Here is a 23,510-nt window from a genome sequence, read left to right as displayed (position 1 = left end):
TATTTATATAAAATGTCCAACATGCTCTGCGTCGATACACGGTTCAGGAGTTTACAAAAATAAAGAGAAGTACCAAGGCACAAGAATAAATATTCACAGACACGGGGGGAGGGGGGGGGGCGGGGCTGGGGCAGAGGCAAGGGCAGGAGCAACAGATCAGGGGGCAGGGGACTGGGGTAGAGGCTGCAGACGGGGGGCAGAAGATCAGGGGACTGGGGAAGGGGTGAAACTGTGGAGGTTTAAAGTCCATTCGAGTCTCTGAGGTACGGTGTCCCGGCGGGTCCTTACAGGAGGCGCAGGGGGGCGGGGTTTGGGGGGCACTTTGACTGCTGTCACCGTTCGCCCCCCTCGGGCAACTGCTTGAAGAAGCTCCTCAGGCTTGCGAGCTCGCGCGTGAGCTGCTCCACGCTTTTGCGCAGGCGCTCGTTGTCCGCGCTCAGCTCCAAGAGTCTATGCTGCATCTCCATGTTGCGCCGCTTGGCCTTGTCGCGGCTCTTGCGCACGGCGATGTTGTTGCGCTCCCGCCGCTGCCGGTACTCCGGGCTCAGCCGGTCCACGGACTTCTTGGTTCTGTCTCGAGTGCCTCTGCGCGGCGGGGGCTCCGGGGTGGCAGGCGGCGTGGGGGGCGCGGGGGGCGGGCTGGTGTGAAGCAGGCTCACCGCCGTCTGCGCGCACGTCTCGATCTGCGATGGCAAGGACGCGGATCCTTCGGTTCCCTCCGCGTCTCCGTCGCTCCACTCCGTCTCCTGCTTCACCGGCGTGGAAAAGGCGGCGGGGGCGGCGTGCAGCTGGAAGTAGTCGGCCGCCCTCTCGTGCTTCACGGCGCTGTTGAAGAGGTCCGCGAACAGCTCGTCGTGGCACAGTTCGAAGCTCGGCGCCGAGGAGACGGAGTCGATGTAGACGCTGAAGTCTATGGCGCTCTCGTCGTCGTAGATAGCGGGCGCGTTGCTCAGCTCCAGCACACCTCCTCCTCCTCCACCTGCGCCTCCGCCGCCGCCCTCCACCTGCGCCTCCGCTTCGCCCTCGTCCAGGTGCGCCGCCTTCAGGCTCAGCTTGTTGTCGTAGAAGTTAGCGGGCTCCAGCGCCCAGCTCATGGCGCATGGCGGAGAGACGCACTGCGAATCCGCGCTGTACGGGTCACACATGGGGGAGAGGCTCGAGCAGGACGGGGACGAACACCGCTTTTAGGGGGAATCTCCACTCTAGTCCGAACCGAGGGCTGTAGAGAGGTCCAGTCCAGAACAGGTCCAGAACCAAGAGCAGAACTAATCCTGTGTTTTTAATGACTGTCTCTCTCTCTCTGTCCGGTGCAGCAGGTGTCTGTCTCACACACACACACACACACACACTCACTCCTAGCTCACTCACTCCTCATTAACACACACTCCTCTCCAGTTCGCTCTCACACACTCCTGAAGCCCTGCTGTGTATCCGTGTTTATATACTTCGAAGCTGCTTTACGTCAAAGCCTCGCCGCCCCCTCCGCGCAGCCAATCACAGACAGGGCTCAGGTCCCGTGGTCCGCGCGCTGGGTGGGACCCCCACCCCCTCCACCCCCCGCACGACGATCGCGATTAAACTTTACAGAAGAGAAACAAGTCCGAACCCCTTCTCCTCGAGCCGTCCCAGGACCAGTCTGGGGTGTAGGCTGTGAGTTAGCCACAAAACTGAAGCCCAAGGAGTTTAGACACATTCCTGTTTCACACTCCTCATCTTTGGGCTTAAACTGATGAACCCTGCTTTGTGGAGCACACACACCACCTCCCTGGCTCCCTGGGGTCCTGCTGTGGTACAAAAACCTGGACAATGCCCCACATTTCTTGGACAGACCTGATTTTAAATCATCATAACCATAACGCTTTAGCTTTAAAGTTGGCACAGCCCCCTCGTCTCCACAGTGGAACACAGTTCTGTTTCTTAATGAAACGTCTGTGACCCGCTTTGGTCCAAACCCCACGAGCCCCACAGCAGTGTTCTCCCCCTGTGTAAACAGCCCCTGTTCAGAACGCCCGCTTTCAGCACCTGTTCCTTTAAATGATAATGAGCCGCTCGCTGTTCACCCCGACCCCGAGCGCACAGCAGTGAGGAGCGAGGAGCAGAAGCTCTGGTTTTTAGCCGTTTTCACTCTGTTCTCTTTCTTCTCCGTTTTTACTCAGTGCTCTTATTTCTCCGCGCTCATTGTGTCTGTTTTGCTGAGTTTAACCTCGTCTCTGTGCTCTCACATAAACACGGGTCCAGCGCTGTGATTGGACAGACTCAGACGAGGGGGCGGGGCCATTCTAAAGTCTCTGCACTTGGTGTCAGAAGCGGAGTAGGATCAGAGCGGCTCGTTTTACCCTGTGTTTCTGACTCAGGCAGCGCACAGAAAAAGAGGCTGGGGGGTCTTGTTTCACAGTGTGAGGGTTGGTGGGCTCCAGATTCACATTTTAATGTGAACATGCAGTGAAAAAGGAGATTTTCATTTTAGGTCCTGTTTTCAAATAAAATAATATTACGCACTAAAGAATGTACTTTGAGTTTGGGAGAGTGCTGTGTACTGGTCTGTGTTTCGTATCTAAAGGGGAAAGGTAGGTCGAAGCCGATAGGAGGGGATTTGATCCAAACCCAAGATAGCGCTTTTCCTCAGACATAAATAGGTTCATAAACCACAATGGTTTGTTCGCAGCTGGAACCAAAGAAGAGCAGGTTTTTCAGTACGAGCTGTGACTGAGTCTGTGGGCGTGTCATGTTAAAGCAGTTCCAGAAAGAGCTGAGCACCTCAAATGAACATAACGGCACAGTGCAGTCCTTTACAGCGTGTTACACTGTCCTCGATAGCGTGCTGAGTAAAGACCAGAGAACCAGACGGGTCTAAACTGTGATCACAACCACCCTTATTCCAGTCTACACAACCACCCTTATTCCAGTCTACACAACTAATCTTATACCAGTCTATACAACCACCCTTATTCCAGTCTACACAACCACCCTTATTCCAGTCTACACAACTAATCTTATACCAGTCTATACAACCACCCTTATTCCAGTCTACACAACTAATCTTATACCAGTCTATACAACCACCCTTATACCAGTCTATACAACCACCCTTATTCCAGTCTACACAACTAATCTTATACCAGTCTATACAACCACCCTTATTCCAGTCTACACAACCACCCTTATTCCAGTCTACACAACTAATCTTATACCAGTCTATACAACCACCCTTATTCCAGTCTACACAACTAATCTTATACCAGTCTATACAACCACCCTTATACCAGTCTATACAACCACCCTTATTCCAGTCTACACAACTAATCTTATACCAGTCTATACAACCACCCTTATTCCAGTCTACACAACTAATCTTATACCAGTCTACACAACCACCCTTATTCCAGTCTACACAACCACCCTTATTCCAGTCTACAGAACTAATCTTATACCAGTCTACACAACCACCCTTATTCCAGTCTACACAACCACCCTTATTCCAGTCTACACAACTAATCTTATACCAGTCTATACAACCACCCTTATTCCAGTCTACACAACCACCCTTATTCCAGTCTACACAACTAATCTTATACCAGTCTATACAACCACCCTTATTCCAGTCTACACAACTAATCTTATACCAGTCTACACAACCACCCTTATTCCAGTCTACACAAACACCCTTATTCCAGTCTACAGAACTAATCTTATACCAGTCTACACAACCACCCTTATTCCAGTCTACACAACCACCCTTATTCCAGTCTACACAACCACCATTATTCCAGTCTACACAACCACCCTTATTCCAGTCTACAGAACTAATCTTATACCAGTCTATACAACCACCCTTATTCCAGTCTACACAACCACCATTATTCCAGTCTACACAACCACCCTTATTCCAGTCTACACAATCACCCTTATTTCAGCCTTATTTTATTGTTATTCACAAAATCACTTCGGAGTGGAACTATTCACAGGAACCGATAACAGTGACCTCATCTCATCTCAGTCCTGACTGTGATACTCTCTGTCACTGTGGTGGTCCCCTCTAAGGTACATATTTATCATTGAAGGCAGCATTCACGACTGTAATCAAAAACACTTTTTATGACTGTGTGTCCTCTCCATGTGCTGCTCTGGAAACCGCTCTAATGTGTTTACGAAGCCCCAGTGTCTGTAAATAGGTAAAAAAACAAAGTGTCTGGGTCCGGTGCTAGGCTTTCTCTCTCTCTGCTCACGGCAGAGAAACGCCATCTGGAGGTTTTTAGACAACGGAGAGACTCTAAACGCTGAAAAGCACCAACTGAGATGAGGATGTTGCTCTGTTCCTGCTCCATAGGGGGGTAACACTGACTTATTTTTACAGTTACAGATCACTTAAGGTGGAAATGTCTCCAAACTCTGGAGAAGGAGAACTGCGTTAGCGACAGTGCTACAAACTAAACACCTCGAGTTACACATGAGTTTCTGTGGGAATTCAAACAGTGAATAAACACTTACAGACAATTTACACTTCAGACACCAACAAGGTACAGTCGTTATTCTCCTCAAACTCACTGTTCCACCTTAAAAAATGTGGAGCATCTGAATGTAAACAAACCAGAGAGAACTGTTTCCCCACAATCGCAGATGTTCCCTTTAAGGGACATAATTGTAACATACTCTATAATTTTTAAGATTATATAGATTTTAAAGTTGTGCTGATGTCGTTCGCTCCGTTTCATCTCCGGGACTTTTATTGTGTTCTTTTATTCTCCACAGTTGTATAATGAAAGATTACAGAGATCCCCCTCTCCTTCTGGAGAAGAGAATGTAATGAACCTTTAGGGAACACAACTGGACTTGAACACAGTACCTTTTTTTCTGAGAGTGTAGTCACATTAAAGCTAGCCTGCATTTTTCTTGACAGAACAGTGAAAGTGTCTTTACCCAGAGGATAATTTCACTGCTCACATGTTTATTGGTAATGGCTCAGGAAACTTAACAGTGATTCCATTAAAATTCGGACGGAGTGGAGTCAAAAAGAGAACATGAGAGAGATAAAGGAGAGATTAGGGTTGAGTTCGTGGGGCACATCTCAGCACAGTTTGTCTCAGGAAATACATCTCAGCAGCAGGAGACTTATGAGAAATAACCGCTGAATTAAGAAGATCTCCTTTTTGATACTTCTTTCCTCTGGGTGTTTTGTGGCAGTATCTTGATTTTTCGTTTAAAAAACAAACCCATGTTCAAACCAGGGCTTTCCCCCGTGTTATTTCACATCTCCAACGGCTAAACCACTAAACGTTCTCAGGAAAGTTAAGATATTTTAAGCTATGTTTTATTCACTAATCTAGCAAAGCTCAGGCTACAGACACTGTTCTGTTCTGTTCTCTCTCTCTTTGACGAGTAAAGGCCGTTCTGAGCACTGCTCAGGGATGATCTGGTTAGCATTAGAGGCTATAGCTTAGTAAAAGTAATAAAGTTAAAAGTGTGCAACCCTTTGGCACTGAAATGACAATTTCATTCATTCATTCATTCATTGTCTGTAACCCTTATCCAGTTCAGGGCGGCGATGGGTCCGGAGCCTATCCGGAATCACTGGGCTCAAGGTGGGAACACACCCTGGAGGGGGCGCCATTCCTTCACAGGGCGACACGCACTCACACATTCACTCACACACTCACACCTACGGACACTTTTGAGTCTCCAATCCACCTACCAACGTGTGTTTTGGAAACCGGAGCACCCGGAGGAAACCCACGCAGACACAGGGAGAACACACCACACTCCTCACAGACAGTCACCCGGAGGAAACCCACGCAGACACAGGGAGAACACACCACACTCCTCACAGACAGTCACCCGGAGGAAACCCACACAGACACAGAGAGAACACACCACACTCCTCACAGACAGTCACCCGGAGGAAACCCACACAGACACAGGGAGAACACACCACACTCCTCACAGACAGTCACCCGGAGGAAACCCACACAGACACAGGGAGAACACACCACACTCCTCACAGACAGTCACCCGGAGGAAACCCACGCAGACACAGGGAGAACACACCACACTCCTCACAGACAGTCACCCGGAGGAAACCCACGCAGACACAGGGAGAACACACCACACTCCTCACAGACAGTCACCCGGAGGAAACCCACGCAGACACAGGGAGAACACACCACACTCCTCACAGACAGTCACCCGGAGGAAACCCACGCAGACACAGGGAGAACACACCACACTCCTCACAGACAGTCACCCGGAGGAAACCCACGCAGACACAGGGAGAACACACCACACTCCTCACAGACAGTCACCCGGAGGAAACCCACACAGACACAGGGAGAACACACCACACTCCTCACAGACAGTCACCCGGAGGAAACCCACGCAGACACAGGGAGAACACACCACACTCCTCACAGACAGTCACCCGGAGGAAACCCACGCAGACACAGGGAGAACACACCACACTCCTCACAGACAGTCACCCGGAGGAAACCCACGCAGACACAGAGAGAACACACCACACTCCTCACAGACAGTCACCCGGAGCGGGACTGGAACCCACAACCTCCAGGACCCTGGAGTTGTCACAGAGACACTATATATTCATCACATTGTTGAGACCAATATCTGTTCACACTGGAAAATGTCTGTCCTCATGGGCACAAATCCTGTACACTTTTAGGGTTAGGGTAATATTAGTCAAGGTTAAAGACTGGGTAAGTCTCCACGAAATGAATAGATGTCTATGTTCAATGTGTGTGAGAGAGAGAGAGACAGAGAGAAAGAGAGAGAGAGAGAAAGAGAGAGAGAGAGAGAGAGAGAGAGAGAGAGAGAGAGAGAGAGAGAATGTTGTGGTTGCACTGGGAACACTTGGATCCCGCGTTTTCGAGAAGGAACTTCGGAGATCTACGCGATGGCGTTTGGCGCCATCTGGCGGACGCAGCGTGAAGTTCTTTTCTTCGAGGTTCTGTGGTCAGTTGTCGCCTGCACTCGACTGGTTTCTTTCTGACTGACACTGAAGGAGAGGACAGACCCTGACACACATCTCCAGAGCAGGGGCGTGTCACACAAACAGCATTAATCAGTTTAGTCGGAAAACTGAAGCCCAAAGTCAAGCATTTTCAAACAGGTCACGAGCTGAGGACCTTTCCTTTAACAGGCCTCGTGTTGGGCTTGAGTTATCTGGTTAAACGGAGTAATCCTGCAGTGTGGAATACAGGAAAACATCATTTTAAATGGAAATTAAGACAGGGCCCACTGTAAATAAAGAGGGAGTGTATATTTTACAGTAAAAAATAATAAAAGTGAGAAAACATTGAGTTAATACAGTGTTAAAATGACCCTAAAAATGTTGATTTAAAGAGAGTTTTTAAAAGAGAAGCTGTCGTATACTGTCCTCTGTTTCCCATCACAGAGACTGACGCTGCTCCTGGTCCTCTCTGTCCCAGGCTCCGGTCCGGACTGAAGCGCAGAGACGACAGGTTTAAGCCGCAGTGAGGGAGGTGCTGTCATAAGAGACTGGGACTAAGAATGAAGTGTGGGCTAAAGCCAAGGGCACGCTGAACTCGGGAGGGGTTTATTTACACTGTTCCCAGAAAGACAGAGTCAGATGTCCGTGGATGTCCTGGAGATGTGTCCTGGAGCAGGGGCCGTTCCAGATACGATTCTCTCTGAGTCAACATCCAGAGGAGGAGAGGTGAGGCATGTTCTGTTGGACCCCTCACATTTTGGGTTTGTTCCACTGACTAAAAGCAGTCTGTTTGTGGAGCACCCCCCAGTGGTTTATTAGGAAAGCACTCTTTTAGAAAAACACTGAGTGGTGGTACGTCACGGGCCTTTATTCAGTGTCTTTAATTAGGAACAGAACTGTACTTTACTCTAAAACAACTGTGAAATTAAAGTAAAAGTTGTGTTGATGTCATTCGCCCCGTTTCATCTCCAGGACTTTTATTCTGTATTTTATTCTCCACAGTTGTATAATGAAAGATTACAGAGATCCCCCTCTCCTTCTGGAGAAGAGAATGTAATGAACCTTTAGGAACACAACTGGACTCTAACACCACTGCTGTACTTTTAAAGATACACTACACTGTCTGTACCTTTAAAGATACACTACACTGTCTGTACCTTTAAAGATACACTACACTGTCTGTACCTTTAAAGATACACTACACTGTCTGTACCTTTAAAGATACACTACGCTGTCTGTACCTTTAAATATACACTACACTGTCTGTACCTTTAAAGATACACTACACTGTCTGTACCTTTAAAGATACACTACGCTGTCTGTACCTTTAAAGATACACTACACTGTCTGTACCTTTAAAGATACACTACACTGTCTGTACCTTTAAAGATACACTACGCTGTCTGTACCTTTAAAGATACACTACACTGTCTGTACCTTTAAAGATACACTACACTGTCTGTACCTTTAAAGATACACTACACTGTCTGTACCTTTAAAGATACACTACACTGTCTGTACCTTTAAAGATACACTACACTGTCTGTACCTTTAAAGATACACTACGCTGTCTGTACCTTTAAAGATACACTACACTGTCTGTACCTTTAAAGATACACTACACTGTCTGTACCTTTAAAGATACACTACGCTGTCTGTACCTTTAAATATACACTACACTGTCTGTACCTTTAAAGATACACTACACTGTTTGTACCTTTAAATATACACTACACTGTCTGTACCTTTAAAGATACACTACACTGTTTGTACCTTTAAAGATACACTACACTGTTTGTACCTTTAAAGATACACTACGCTGTCTGTACCTTTAAAGATACACTACGCTGTCTGTACCTTTAAAGATACACTACACTGTCTGTACCTTTAAAGATACACTACGCTGTCTGTACCTTTAAAGATACACTACACTGTCTGTACCTTTAAAGATACACTACACTGCTGTACCTTTAAAGATACACTACACTGTCTGTACCTTTAAAGATACACTACACTGTCTGTGCCTTTAAAGATACACTACACTGTCTGTACCTTTAAAGATACACTACACTGCTGTACCTTTAAAGATACACTACACTGTCTGTACCTTTAAAGATACACTACACTGCTGTACCTTTAAAGATACACTACACTGTCTGTACCTTTAAAGATACACTACACCGCTGTACCTTTAAAGATACACTACACTGTCTGTACCTTTAAAGATACACTACACTGTCTGTGCCTTTAAAGATACACTACACTGACTGTACCTTTAAAGATACACTACACTGTCTGTACCTTTAAAGATACACTACACTGTCTGTACCTTTAAAGATACACTACACTGTCTGTACCTTTAAAGATACACTACACTGCTGTACCTTTAAAGATACACTACACTGTCTGTACCTTTAAAGATACACTACACTGTCTGTGCCTTTAAAGATACACTACACTGACTGTACCTTTAAAGATACACTACACTGTCTGTACCTTTAAAGATACACTACACTGTCTGTGCCTTTAAAGATACACTACACTGACTGTACCTTTAAAGATACACTACACTGTCTGTACCTTTAAAGATACACTACACTGACTGTACCTTTAAAGATACACTACACTGTCTGTACCTTTAAAGATACACTACACTGTCTGTACCTTTAAAGATACACTACACTGTCTGTACCTTTAAAGATACACTACACTGTTTGTACCTTTAAAGATACACTACACTGTTTGTACCTTTAAATACACACTACACTGTACATTTAAAGATACACTACACTGTCTGTACCTTTAAAGATACACTACACTGTCTGTACCTTTAAAGATACACTACACTGTTTGTACCTTTAAAGATACACTACACTGTTTGTACCTTTAAATACACACTACACTGTACATTTAAAGATACACTACACTGTCTGTACCTTTAAAGATACACTACACTGTCTGTACCTTTAAAGATACACTACACTGTTTGTACCTTTAAAGACACACTACACTGTCTGTACCTTTAAAGATACACTACACTGTCTGTACCTTTAAAGATACACTACACTGTTTGTACCTTTAAAGATACATTACACTGTCTGTGCCTTTAAAGATACACTACACTGTCTGTACCTTTAAAGATACACTACACTGTCTGTAGCTTTAAAGATACACTACACTGTCTGTACCTTTAAAGATACACTACACTGTCTGTACCTTTAAAGATACACTACACTGTCTGTACCTTTAAAGATACACTCCACTGTCTGTGCCTTTAAAGATACACTACACTGACTGTACCTTTAAAGATACACTACACTGTCTGTGCCTTTAAAGATACACTACACTGACTGTACCTTTAAAGATACACTACACTGTCTGTACCTTTAAAGATACACTACACTGTTTGTACCTTTAAAGACACACTACACTGTCTGTACCTTTAAAGATACACTACACTGTCTGTGCCTTTAAAGATACACTACACTGTCTGTACCTATAAAGATACACTACACTGTTTGTACCTTTAAAGATACACTACACTGTCTGTACCTTTAAAGATACACTACACTGTCTGTACCTTTAAAGATACACTACACTGTCTGTACCTTTAAAGATACACTACACTGTCTGTGCCTTTAAAGATACACTACACTGTCTGTACCTTTAAAGATACACTACACTGTCTGTACCTTTAAAGATACACTACACTGTCTGTACCTTTAAAGATACACTACACTGTCTGTACCTTTAAAGATACACTACACTGTTTGTAGCTTTAGTGACAGTGATGTTCCTGCACTGTACCTTCATTTCTGAGAGTGTAGCATGCATTAAAAGGACAGAAAACGCTCTGTTAACAGCCATACTTATGTTTATGAAAACGTAATTAAAAGAGGCCTCATTTTATTATGTACTCTCTTTATTTTTTCCTGATAATTTACATTTCATCCTGTCCTCAGTTATTTAAAACTATGATTTAAGTGTAACATTTTTCATATACAGAATCTGTAAGGCGTTTTGGGCTGCATTCATGTGTAAAATGTGCTGTAAAATTAAAGATTATTATTGTTATTGTTGTTGTTGTTGTTGGCGAACAGTAATTTTAACACTTTTTTCAGATCTTTTATAGACAACAGTGGGCGCAGTGGAGCTGGGGTTAAATCTTAGACACATTATTGTCCCCAAAGCCCCTTTCTGTCCCGTGTTGATGACATATGACTGATGTTCTACGACTTTTATGTCAGAGACCCGAGGTCGCTTTGTTTACAAGGTTTCGCGCCCTTCAGCGCGGCTCGGTCACGTGGCCCAGCGCCGGATCCTTTGATGAGGACTTTTGCCGCGGAAAGTTTCGACCAAACCATCGGAGCGGGGGTGTAATTCTTCCAGCACATTTTTAATTCAACACTTTAGTCTTTCTCTGTCATTCGCATTCCTCAACAACATTAAACACCGCTCATTCTTTAAAAACGTGTTTTAAAAATACGTGTCTTTAATTCGCGAATATTGTAACCTCTAACTTCCGTGTGCACAGGTCTCCCCCTGCAGCTGCGGTGGAGAGCCGCCGAGCGTCCGGATTGGACAGAATTTCCCCGCGAAAACTACGTCATGCCGTTTTTTCGCGCCACTCAGAGTGTGTCTGTCTTCCTGCGAATTTTAGAGCGGTGAGAGGTCCTAGTCTTAACCTGGTTTAAAGTGATTTAAAGTGACTCCCCGGTTTCACACACAGCGCGGCGCGGGTCGGTGAGAGGTAGGTTCTCTCTAAATGCACTGATTAGGAGATGTTCGCTGCTGTAAAACGGTGCTAAACCAATGCGGTGATGTGAACTACGGCAGATGGGTTTTTTAAGGTGGCACCAATTTTAGAATGAGCCGAAATGCGCAGTCGTGTAGACCTCAGACTGTTTGAATTGTTGGCCACAGTGCTGTCACCGCTTTATTTTCCTTTCGTCAAACAGTTAGCTCCTGTTTTATAACTTTGCCGGTCCACCTTAAATGATTCAGAGACTTTCCCGGTTCTTCTCGAGTTCATCCGAAGCCTCACGGAGCAGTGTTGCTTTCTCCGTTGAATGACACTGTTCTACCTTAAATACTGCACTTTAAGGCCTCCTCCTACTCGAACGTTGCTGGTCCACCTTAAACGCTGCTTCAATTCTCTCACTTTTTTGTTCGCCTTTTTCTACGTTGTTTTCTCTTTCTCTGTTCTTTTAGTTTTCCGTCACTCTGCGTTTTTTCAGTTCGGTTTTTTCTTCCCTCTCCTCCTCAGTCCTCCCCTGTTTTCTGTCTCTCTCACGTGGCTCAGTCTCGTTGTTTCCCCCTCATTTTCTGTGTTTTACATTCTTTTCCTTCTCTGATTTCTCCTCCCCTTTTGTTTAAGGTGGATTTCCTGATTCTGTCTTAAACGATGCCCCGGTTTCGTTCTTGTTCCTGATTCCTCTGCTGTTTTTTCACTGGTGTTTCTCTGGACAGTTCCAATGTTGGTCTGTTGTAGTTTGATTACTTGCCACTAGAGGGCCCATGTCTCACACTGAGCCGTGCCTTAGTCGAGGACCCCCTAGTGGCAGAGCTGAGGAACTGAACAAATGCCGTTGCTAAAATGATTTATTCTTTTTAAATGAGTTTGTTTAGCGTAAGAAATCTGAACTAAACAACAGTGGGAAAATATTTCTTAAATTGTGTTTATTAATAATGTTAACAGCTAAAGCAAAAAGTAAAAATAGTGGGTGGGGTTATGTTTTCACGTGCACTGATATAACTCCTCCTACACTTTCCGGTTACACTGCTTTTATTTTATACGACTGACTCCGCCCACATACTCCACCCTAAACACAGTGGGTGGAGCCACAGCCTCTAATCCACTGCAGTAACACACTGTTTACACGTCACACATCTCCATCACACCATTCTACCGTCTCCAACCAATCAGCACGCTCCGTTTACTCCACTGTTTATTTCCTCCATTCGCCCTCAGTTTAACTCTATACAATTCGGACAGTAGGGGGCGCAGTGCACTCACCGCTCCACCTCAGACTCCACCCACGAGTGCAGCCATTGGCCTCTGAACTTGTCTCGAACGCATCACTTAAAACACATGCCCCTGTTAGATGCATGCTTTATGTAAACGATATGTAAATGAAGCTCTTGGGGGCGGTGCTTGATTTCATGGTAAGGCTGACTCTGTAAACTGCTCAGATCTAATCTAATCTTCCGATGTGTGTTTCAGTGAGTGTTGAAGATGTCGTCCCCGTCCTCGAGCGCCCGCAAGCGCGGCAGGAGCAGCCAGCCTCCCACCCGTGAGTCCAGTCCCTTCTCTGAGGATCAAACTACAGCACGTGTGCAGCGTTTATCACTCAGCTTCAGCACCTGGGGTTCAGTTCTGGTTCTGGTTCACGGCGGTTAAGATCCTGTTAGTTCCACAGTGGGGACGTTGAGAGTGTTACAGGAGCGAAGGGACAGTGAAGTACTCGATAGTAAGAGGCAGGGGACTAGGCTTGGAGGCCCAGGTCTGATCTGAACGACACTTTTTCACATCAGACTTGGGCCACTTTCCTGTGACTTCTGTCCGATCTGTGGACGTTGGACTCGTGTGAACGGCCGGGTCAGAGGTCACGTGACTGCCACGTCGCTCCGGCGCTGAGAATAATCTATGGTCTGAAGGGTTGTAGTTTTAGTTTGAAGTGTTTAGGACGTGGAAATGACTGGATCAAAGGGTTTTCATTTTGTAAAAACGTTGGAAAACGAAAAACCTGTGAAGCTCTTTAAACAGGTTCCTGTCTCCATTCGTGAGAAAATAAAACACGTGGAGTTTGAATAAAGGGCTCTGGTCGTTCCGTGTCAGTTGTACGTTGTTGGTGTCGGTGTGAAGCTGTATAAATGTGGCTCATGGAAATGTTTAACTCGTCCAGTTCTCTTTTGAGTCTTTAACATTCCGTTTTTAACATAGAACTGATTTGGAATGAAGAATGGGGAGGTTCTGTGACACAGTGCCGCAGTAAAACACCAGTCCTTCGTTTAAATAACGACAGGGCAGTGTATGAAGCAGACGCACGTTTCCTTCTGGTCGGCGCCGGAAGCATGGCTCTTTGTGGAAGTGTGTGTCTCTGTTTCGGAGCGTGATCTGTTCACACTGCTGTCAGACACAGGTCATTCTTCACCGTGTGAACAGCAGGACAAAAGAAATCAGACTTGGGCCACGTTTACCTGCTGAACGTAGTCAGACTCTCACCTCCAGAAGAATCTGACACCATGGTCTTCACAAGTTCAGTGAGCTGCGGCGGTGGAACTCTTCTGACGAGTTGCTAAATTGTGGAAGTGTGCCACGTACCGTACTTTTACACGTTCAGCTGCTCAAATCAAACACGAGCTCTGACAGAGGTGTACGTGTAAATGCTGCAGACAGAAGTAAGAGCAGGAGATGATCACAGCCTGAACCTCAGGTGTGACTGGTGTCTCCTGGGTGAACCCCCGTGTGTGTGGCGCCGTGCTCCAGGGGGAGGGGTGCTCCTGGTTGAGAGGGCGCTGAGTGTTTGCTGCTGAAGTGGAAACGTGTTTGAGACGAGGGACGGCGGGCGTCAGACACGGCCCTCTTTTAGATGTTGTTCCTGAATTAACGGGTGGAAACAGTCCAGTCAAAGCATGTGCAGATACATAACACGGGTTAATACTAGACTTAAAAAGCTTCTCAGGGCTGAATGCCATCAAATCCTCACAGCAGTGTTCCGATAACTTCTTGCTAATGTTTGTGGAACGTCAGTGATTCCTGTTCCTGATTCTTTGGGAGTGTGCACACACTTCACTGCAGTAACAGCTTCCACACGTGATCTTGCAACATTGCTGTGAGGATTTGATGGCATTCAGGCCTCCAGGCCAGGTGCTGATGTTTGTCCTTGTGCCACGTGGAACGTGAGGACTGAAATGTCATTAACTGTCGTATCAGCTGCTGACGGTTAACTCCTCACGTCATGTTTCTCTCTCTCTCTCTCTCTCTCTCTCTGTGTGATCAGCTGCCAGCGAGGACCCCCTCAGTCCATCACCACGGCCCCGTGAGCCCTCCACAGGAGAACTTCAGCCCATGCCCACGTCCCCAGGCACAGACATGCAGAGCCCCGCCGTGCAGGACACCTCTCTGTTCTCCAGCCCCGTGGCGCGCCGCTCTGGTACGGTTTCAATCATCTGTCCACACACACTCTGAGGCTGTAATGATTAACCCTCTCCTCACCTCCGCAGAATCGACGCTAGGGTCTTCACCTGCTCTGAACCTGACATGAGTTTCACTTATTATTCACTGCGTCAGAATTCCACTGAGGTTTAAATAAAGCTTTCTTTAAATGGTTTAGAGGACGTCTGATTGGCTCATGCTCTAGGCCCGTCACAGTAGCCTCATTATAATTGGTAAATCAATCAGTTGAAGGGTGCAGTTCTCACTTTAAGACCGTTTTCCCCCTGATGACAATGAAATGACAGAATAATGCAGTTATCAGTGGCAGAAATTATATTCAAAAGACGACATGATGTTTACCCCCTTTTTAAAGAGCAGTGAACCTTTAGCGAACACTTGGTTAAGAACGTTCAGACAGTGGAGGGGAGGGTGGAGTAGAGGTGGGGGCAGGGTGGGGGTGGGTGGAGTAGAGGTGGGGGCAGGGTAGTGAGTGTAGGGAGTTGTAGAGAGGAGTATTTTAGACTGGATTCTTGATGCAGCAGTTGATTAAATCCTCAGAGAAGTGTACGATTATCCAGCCCCAGTTTTTGTGGGTTCTACTCATTTTACCGGTTCTCAAAATGCTCCATCAACTCTGCAGTGTGTAAATGAGGTTCGTATTTTCCCAGTCCACCTTAAAAAAAACAGAGCAGTGTCAGCCTCATCTTTGTCTCTTTCTCTCAGTTCTTTTCTTCACTTTCTCCATCTTTTTTCTTCTATTTTCTGCTGTTTTTTCCATTCGTGTGTAATTTTTTATTTTAAAATGTACTTTTTCTTATTTCTGTCTTAAACATTGCAGCATTTTCCCTCTGAGCCCTTTATGCCTCGGTTACTAACTCCCCCAGGACGATGTTTGAGTAATGTACGGTTTGCGGTGAACACAGGAGTCTAACAACGCTCTCCTCAGTTCCACAGAGTGAAGTGGACATGAGTTCTCCGCTCATCTACGACACGCCCAGCCGAGGAACCCCCGCCCGCCAGAGGCCCGACCTGGGCTCCGTCAGAAAAGCTCCGCAAGTCGACCTCAACTCCGAGCCCGTGAGTGCTTTTCACACAGCGATGAATCAAAGCGAACCAGAACACGTCACTAGAGTCGGTTTGGGACCGGACCGAGACCGTCTCCTCTCAAGGGTCTCGGTGCAGTTTTGATCTAACGAACCTAACGAACCGCCCCTCAGTCAGAGTCCGATTGGACTGAACTACAAAACTCAGGTGTGAAAACGCCCTCCAAGTCCTGAGCAGAGTCTGAAGAAACCAGACTGATGTGGAGTGTTTGAGACTGGATCACACTCCTGTAAGTGTCTGTCGAGATCTGGGCGTCTCTCACGCGTTCACCGAGGTTTGTCCGTGTACTTTAACGTAGCGTGGGGTGCAGTGTTCAAACCCGAAAGTTTAAAGGAGCTCTGAGGGAGGGGAAGCAGGAGATCACTGGAGAAAGAGGAAGTTTAGTTAAACATTTTAAAGCTTATTTGTACGTCTAATAACCCCCAGAGTGCCACAGAATCAGAGAGGTTCCCGTGGAGTGATGTGTACAGGCCACTGCTCAGAACATGAGACTGGGAGCTTGGTTTGATCAGAAGACTCAAACTACACTAGGAGGGGGTGGTGGGTGTGCGCACAGTTATAGCACTTAGCACCAAGAGAACTCTGGTTCCTGAACCGGTTCCATTCCTGAGTCTTGGAACCTTGGTTCTTTCCAGTGAAGCAGCCCACGTTCCTGTTTTATCTCCTGTTATCTATTCATATGAAACGGTGTAAATGACCGTGTCCAGCTCCTCTGGGGATAACGCTGTGTGAATTAAAGCTGAGTAGAGCGTAATTTGTGAAGATGTGATTCTAACTGCTGCCGTTCTGTTGAGTAGTGTATGATTGAAGTTTGCTTCTCCTCTCCTCAGCCTTCTGCAGACGCCACTGTAGCCAGCGAACAGAACGCAGGCCAGAGGCTGGTCATCTGGGGCACGGACGTCAATGTGGGAACCTGCAAAGAGAAGTTCCAGGTAAGTGTGAGAACCTCACAGGAGACGGGAGCAGGTGTCTCTCCCTGTGTGGTTCTGGAGTGAGGATGAAGGTGCTCTGTTTGGAACTGTGACGTGTTGAGGATGTTTCTGTTTGGTCTTTTGCAGAGGTTTCTGCAGCGGTTCATTGACCCCACTTCCCGCGAGGAGGAGAACTCCAGCTTGGACCTGAACGAGCCGCTGTACCTCCAGAAACTAGACGAGGTGAGCCCAGGAACGATGGCGTCAGAAGAACAATGTCAAGATAAAACTGCTTTGGAAAAGGGCTAAGGATTAGTCTGTTAAACCACGTGTGTGTGTGTAGATCAGTGTTGTTGGGGAGCCGGTGCTGAACGTAAACTGTGGTCACATTCAGACGTTTGATGCGGACCTGTACCGCCAGCTCATCTGCTACCCTCAGGTAAGAGGTGTCTGTGGTAAACGATGATGATCCTGTAGTGTGTGTGTGTGTGGGGTGTCCGTTATTGAGTCCTTTCCCTTCCAGTCTTCTCCCAGTGCAGTCTGTGTGCTCTGATCTCAAACTACCGACCCGCGGGCCTCATCCACCACGCGAGGCTGTCTCACGCAGCCCCTCGTCTTCAAATTTTGAGCTTAAATCTGTCACGGACCTCGTGCCGTTCCACAAACAAACAGAAGTACAGTACGTGGTGAAGCTCAGCGTCTTGTCACTTCTCCTCTTTGAAGATCAGAGAGTTGCCTGAGGGTTTTTATAAACGGCTCGGGATGAGGGTTCGGGTTCTGTTCCCTGGCACTTCACGAGGGCACGGACACGAACGATGACGTCCAGCTCGCCGCGTTCATCACAGGGATAAATGACGTCTGAGGGACCGCGGTCTCATTAATGAAAACCATGATTAAATTATTCATTAATCACCTGATTTTCACAACGAAATCTAACTGAGGACTAAATAATCACTCGAGGAAGGAGCTGTGACCAAAGCACATTTCTCTTCATCAACGGAATAAAGCTGAGGACACGAGACTGAAACGACCCGTTATTTCTGATCTGAAATAAAACGTCCTCCGTTTACTGTTGTCAGGGCAACAGTCGGTTTCTTCGAGCACCCGGGAGTCACGGTTTTCAGCTCCATTTTGAAATTAAATAATTTTTAAATAAATGCGAAATGTATTTGAAGAAATGTCTTAACCCCAGGTTTGTCCCCGTTCTTTTCCAGGAGGTCATCCCCACCTTCGACATGGCTGTGAACGAGCTGTTCTTTGACCGCTACCCCGACTCTGTTCTGGAGCACCAGATCCAAGTGCGTCCCTACAACGCCCTGAAAACCAGGAACATGCGCAGTCTCAACCCCGAAGGTGAGGAGGAGGCGACGGCCAATGAGACGCAGTTATGTTTTAAAGAGTGAAGCGAAACCGTGGTGGGGTTTGTGTGACGTTAAGATGAGATCGTCCTTTAACCGACTCTGACCCTCAATCAGAACGCTCCGCCAGGACTCGGCAGTGTCTCTCTCTCTCTCTCTCTCTCTCTCTCTCTCTCTCTCTCTCTCTCTCTCTCTCTCTCTGAGTCATTTCAGTTAAAGATGGCACTCCTCACAGCAGTGAAGTGTCCAGGAGAGATCAGGTTTAGACCGAACACAGTTAAACACAGTGCACTGCTCCCCGTCTCTGCTCGGAGCGACTGCACGGATCAGTCAGAACCATCTTGGTCTCGGGTTGAGGTTATTTCAGGAATTCTACACAGAATCAGAGTAATTACAGTTTTTAAAGCGTCTAGTCGTCAGTGAGAGTCAGGGCTGTGCTCTGAGAGTCCTCACTTCCGCTGGAGGTTTGAGGAAAAACCCAACTGTGGCATTTATTCCTGATTAACGACAAAATCCAGATCAGGATCAAAAGTTTAATCTTGTTTTAATGAAGTGGGATACGTTTTGAAAAGGCGCCCCCTGCAGGTGGACGGAGGGTTGGGGAGGGGCTGGTAAACGCTGGTGGTCAGTTCTCACAGGTGCTTTGGTGTGAACTTGTGCTGAAACTTTTTCCAAACATCCACTCGGTCCTGGTCCAGTTTTTAATCTTTTTAATTTATGTTTGACGTGAAATGAAACGATCTGTTGAATGTTTCTCTCTCCAGACATCGACCAGCTCATCACGATCAGTGGCATGGTGATCCGCACCTCTCAGCTGATCCCGGAAATGCAGGAGGCGTTTTTCCGCTGCCAGGTGTGTGCTTTCAGCACGAGAGTGGAAGTGGACCGAGGCCGCATCGCGGAGCCCGCAGTTTGTCGCAACTGCAACACCACACACAGCATGGCACTGGTGCACAACCGCTCCGTCTTCTCCGACAAACAGATGGTAGGTGTTTGACTCTGAGGGTGATGTCACTGGATGCTCATGTGTGTTTTTTTTTTTTTTTTTTTTTTTTTTTTTTTTTAAATCAGCCACATGCCCTTCGTCTCCACAGTGGAACACAGTTCTGTTTCTTAATGAAACATCTGTGACCTGCTTTGGTCCAAACCCCACGAGCCCCACAGCAGTGTTCTCCCCCTGTGTAAACAGCCCCTGTTCAGAACGCCCGCTTTCAGCACCTGTTCCTTTAAATGATAATGAGCCGCTCGCTGTTCACCCCGACCCCGAGCGCACAGCAGTGAGGAGCGAGGAGCAGAAGCTCTGGTTTTTAGCCGTTTTCGCTCTGTTCTCTTTCTTCTCCGTTTTTACTCAGTGCTCTTATTTCTCCGCGCTCGTTGTGTCTGTTTCACTGAGTTTAACCTCGTCTTTGTGCTCTCACATAAACACGGGTCCAGCGCTGTGATTGGACAGACTCAGACGAGGGGGAGACACTATTAATTTAGGAGAGGGGAGGGGGTAATGTTAGTGGTTAGATGCTGCGTACGTGTCACTTGTTCTGTGTTCACTCTTCTCTGAGGGAGATGTAAGACGTGGAGCTTATAGAACAGTTTTTACAAACTGGTAAAAGTACTAATCCCTACTGTAGAGGAACACTCCTCCTGGCTGTGATCAGTCTTGGACATGTCTCTGGGTTTGATAGAGGACACTGTGTTTAAAGCTGTGGTGAAAGGTGGAGGGCAGGAGGCCTTTTGTGTTGAGTGTGGTTTGATTGACTGAGTTGTGGTGTTTTATCCCGATGTCAGATCAAGCTGCAGGAGTCTCCCGAGGACATGCCCGCCGGTCAGACCCCCCACACCACCGTGGTCTACGCTCACAACGACCTGGTGGACAAAGTACAGCCGGGAGATCGCGTCAACATCACAGGTGTGTTCTCTTCACCGCTGTAATGGAGTTGTACCGAGGGTTGTGTCTGATGCAGAAACACAGACCAACTACAGAACGATGAGCAGCAGCAGAGCAGCGTGATTTAAACGACTAAGATTTATTCACACTGCATTTTGGCTTTCAACCAACTTTTATCCAAAGAGTAAAATGAATGAAAGGTGTCTGAGATCGTGGCTGGTGTCTAAATCTATTTTAATTAAAATAATGAGTAAATGAATGTTAAAGTAAAGGGTTAAACCCGTATGGCTATAGATGGGTCAAATGCAGAGAAGTCATTTCTCTGTGGTCAATGAAGGTGTTTCCTGTGAAGAGCAGTGAAGGGATGAATGTAGAGCCTTTGTTTGGACGGAGATGTGTGAGAAAGCAAACCAGAGATGATAACTATAAATGATGGTTTTTGAACAGGTATTTACAGAGCTGCACCCATGCGCGTGAACCCACGACAGAACCAGGTGAAGTCCGTCTACAAAACCCACATCGACGCCATCCACTTCCGCAAGACAGACGAGCGGCGCCTGCACGGCCTGGACGAGGAGAACGAGCAGAAACTCTTCACAGAAGAGCGGGCGAAGACGCTTAAAGAGCTCGCCGCTAAGCCAGACGTTTACGAACGGCTCTCCTCCGCCCTGGCGCCCAGCATCTACGAGCACGAGGACATCAAAAAGGTAGGGAGTAGGGCAGTGGTCGGCAAACTGTGCCCCCCCCCCAGGCAATATACGGCCCTCAGTGTTCACACAATTGTCCTGAAACTGCCTTAACTTCACCTTTTCCTGCGATATCCTTTAATAGTCCCACAGCGGGAAAATGTAGTGTTTACAGCAGCACAGGGTTCAACAAAGTACACAACAGAAGAGGGGTGACGAACAAAATTAACATTTAAGTCAAGAACTAAAAATATTCAGAAGAATGTTTACATCTAAAGTATTTCATGACAGTTCTCTCTCTCACAAACACACACCTGTGTACACACATGGAGGGAGGTTCTTAGCCCCCTCTTACCCAATCAGAGTCCAAGTGTCCCAGTCCAATAAAACAGAACACACTGCAGTGCAAAGTGCATTACAATCTGTGTCAGATCCTGTAGGGGGCGCTCACATCATACACCTACAAACGACTGCCTCCTTATTCTTTAAATTTCCATTTGTCTGAAGGTTTGAAGATGAACTGTGCCTCCCCCTGGTGGTCAGTGAAAGTAGCCAGGTGCGGTTGGGAGGGGAGGGTGGAAAAGAGCCGTCAACTCGGACAGTAGCCACCTGCAGCCCACGGGGGCTCTGTCAGACCTCACAGCACTTTACGACATGAACTACATCACGTTTTAAAATGACGTAATTAAGCTCTCACTACGAGGTCATGGTGTTATTACCGTACACACCGGGGCTTTGAGAGAGAACTGAGTTACAGTTTAGAACTAAAAGGAACGTCAGGTTTCAGCGGCGCTTCCAGCCAATGAGGATTAAGCTGTCGTCGTCTCGCGCAGCTCCTGTGGAGCAACTGCAGTGACTGGGTCTGGAGCCTGCAGCCACCACACACTCGCAAGATTACAGCGGAGTGTTACCGTGACGTACCTCACTGCTCCGAAACAGACCCCGATCGGTCGAAAACACCAGAGGAACCAAAGACCCGTTTATTTTAAGCATTAAATCAGTAAAGGGTTAAAGCTAACTGTGGTGTGGTGTTCCTGCTGAAGCTGGGGCTGTAGAAGGAAGGCGTGTTTTTCCCGACCGCTTCAGTCCTGATTAAATCCCCCTCTTTGAATAGTGTCGCATCATTTTAAAGGCAGAGGGAGACTCTTGTTTATGTCCTGTGTTTCAGGGAATACTGCTCCAGCTCTTTGGAGGAACGCGGAAGGACTTCAGTCAGACCGGCCGCGGCAACTTCCGCGCGGAGGTGAACATCCTGCTCTGTGGCGACCCTGGCACCAGCAAGTCCCAGTTGCTGCAGTATGTGTACAACCTGGTGCCGCGTGGGCAGTACACTTCCGGCAAGGGCTCCAGCGCGGTGGGTCTCACCGCCTACGTGATGAAGGACCCAGAGACGAGGCAGCTGGTGCTGCAGACCGGCGCGCTGGTCCTCAGCGACAACGGCATCTGCTGCATCGACGAGTTTGACAAGATGAGTGACAGCACACGCTCGGTGTTGCATGAAGTCATGGAGCAGCAAACCCTCTCCATCGCCAAGGCAAGCTTTGTTACTGGTTCTCGTGGGGGTGGGGGGCTGTGGCTCGTTGGGGGGTTTGTAGAGGAAGGTGGAGTAGTTGCGGTTTGAGAGCCCTTGGCTGAATTGTGTCTTCTCCTCTGGCTTAGGCTGGGATCATCTGTCAGCTGAACGCACGGACCTCCATCCTAGCAGCGGCCAATCCGGTGGAGTCTCAGTGGAACCCCAAAAAAACAACCATCGAGAACATCCAGCTCCCTCATACCCTCCTCTCCAGGTAAGCGCCACCCCGAGGACATTCAGGATTCAGGTCTTTAGATTCAGTCCCTAAAGGGGTTCTCGTTAATTAACCAAGCCCATCACCCAGAACAGAGAGACACACACACACACCCACACGATCCTGAAGCCTCAGACATCAGCGGCTGTTTCCGCGTGGACGAGTGATGTCACATCCTGTTTCCTTTCACCCAGGTTTGATCTGATCTTCCTGATGCTGGACCCTCAGGACGAGGCGTACGACAGGCGTCTCGCTCACCACCTGGTCGCTCTGTACTACCAGAGCGAGGAGCAGATCGAGGAGGAGTACATGGACATGGCCGTCCTGAAGGACTACATCGCCTACGCCCGCACCTACGTCAGCCCCAGGCTCAGCGAAGAAGCCAGCCAGGCGCTTATCGAGGTACGAGCGAAGGAGGCAGTGAGGCTAGGAACGAGAATGAGTCTAGTCTCAGTTTGTGACACGAATCATTGAACTGTAGTTAACTCAGGGGCTTCAGGCTCCACGTCGCGAGTCAGGCCTTTAGAGCCTTTTTTACCCTTACGTTAATGAGCTGAAGCAGAGCTACAGGCCTGATCTGAGTGTTAGTGGGAGATGTTTTATTCAGTCTCTACCACATTCTTCTGGTACATTTTCAAAAGGTGGTCTTACACTCGAAAACATCAT

The 23,510-nt window shown here is 47.4% G+C and overlaps 2 protein-coding genes across 2 annotated transcripts in view; one reads left to right on the top strand and one right to left on the bottom strand.

Moving 5' to 3' along the window:
• Positions 1-165: 165 nt before the first annotated feature.
• Positions 166-1,184, bottom strand: cebpd (CCAAT enhancer binding protein delta). Its single transcript, XM_066682515.1, has one exon. The coding sequence runs from the start codon at positions 1,143-1,145 to the stop codon at positions 333-335; it is 813 nt and encodes a 270-aa protein (XP_066538612.1). The 5' UTR covers positions 1,146-1,184; the 3' UTR covers positions 166-332.
• A 10,388-nt stretch (positions 1,185-11,572) lies between these two features.
• The window catches only part of mcm4 (minichromosome maintenance complex component 4), a 23,158-nt gene continuing 11,220 nt past the window's right edge, over positions 11,573-23,510 (top strand). The window contains exons 1-14 of the mRNA XM_066682963.1: positions 11,573-11,708; positions 13,182-13,251; positions 14,962-15,114; positions 16,063-16,193; positions 17,051-17,152; positions 17,279-17,374; positions 17,475-17,570; positions 18,346-18,484; positions 19,254-19,474; positions 20,272-20,392; positions 20,819-21,078; positions 22,226-22,591; positions 22,717-22,844; positions 23,039-23,246. Coding sequence (XP_066539060.1) covers positions 13,194-13,251; positions 14,962-15,114; positions 16,063-16,193; positions 17,051-17,152; positions 17,279-17,374; positions 17,475-17,570; positions 18,346-18,484; positions 19,254-19,474; positions 20,272-20,392; positions 20,819-21,078; positions 22,226-22,591; positions 22,717-22,844; positions 23,039-23,246 — 2,079 coding nt within the window. The 5' untranslated portion in view covers positions 11,573-11,708; positions 13,182-13,193. The remainder of the gene's footprint in view (positions 11,709-13,181; positions 13,252-14,961; positions 15,115-16,062; positions 16,194-17,050; positions 17,153-17,278; positions 17,375-17,474; positions 17,571-18,345; positions 18,485-19,253; positions 19,475-20,271; positions 20,393-20,818; positions 21,079-22,225; positions 22,592-22,716; positions 22,845-23,038; positions 23,247-23,510) is intronic.

This window comes from Hoplias malabaricus, chromosome 10 (assembly GCF_029633855.1).
Source record: "Hoplias malabaricus isolate fHopMal1 chromosome 10, fHopMal1.hap1, whole genome shotgun sequence".
NCBI lineage: Eukaryota > Metazoa > Chordata > Actinopteri > Characiformes > Erythrinidae > Hoplias > Hoplias malabaricus.
The sequence above is the reverse complement of the archived record's forward strand: the minus strand, read 5'-3'. Positions and strand labels throughout refer to the sequence as shown.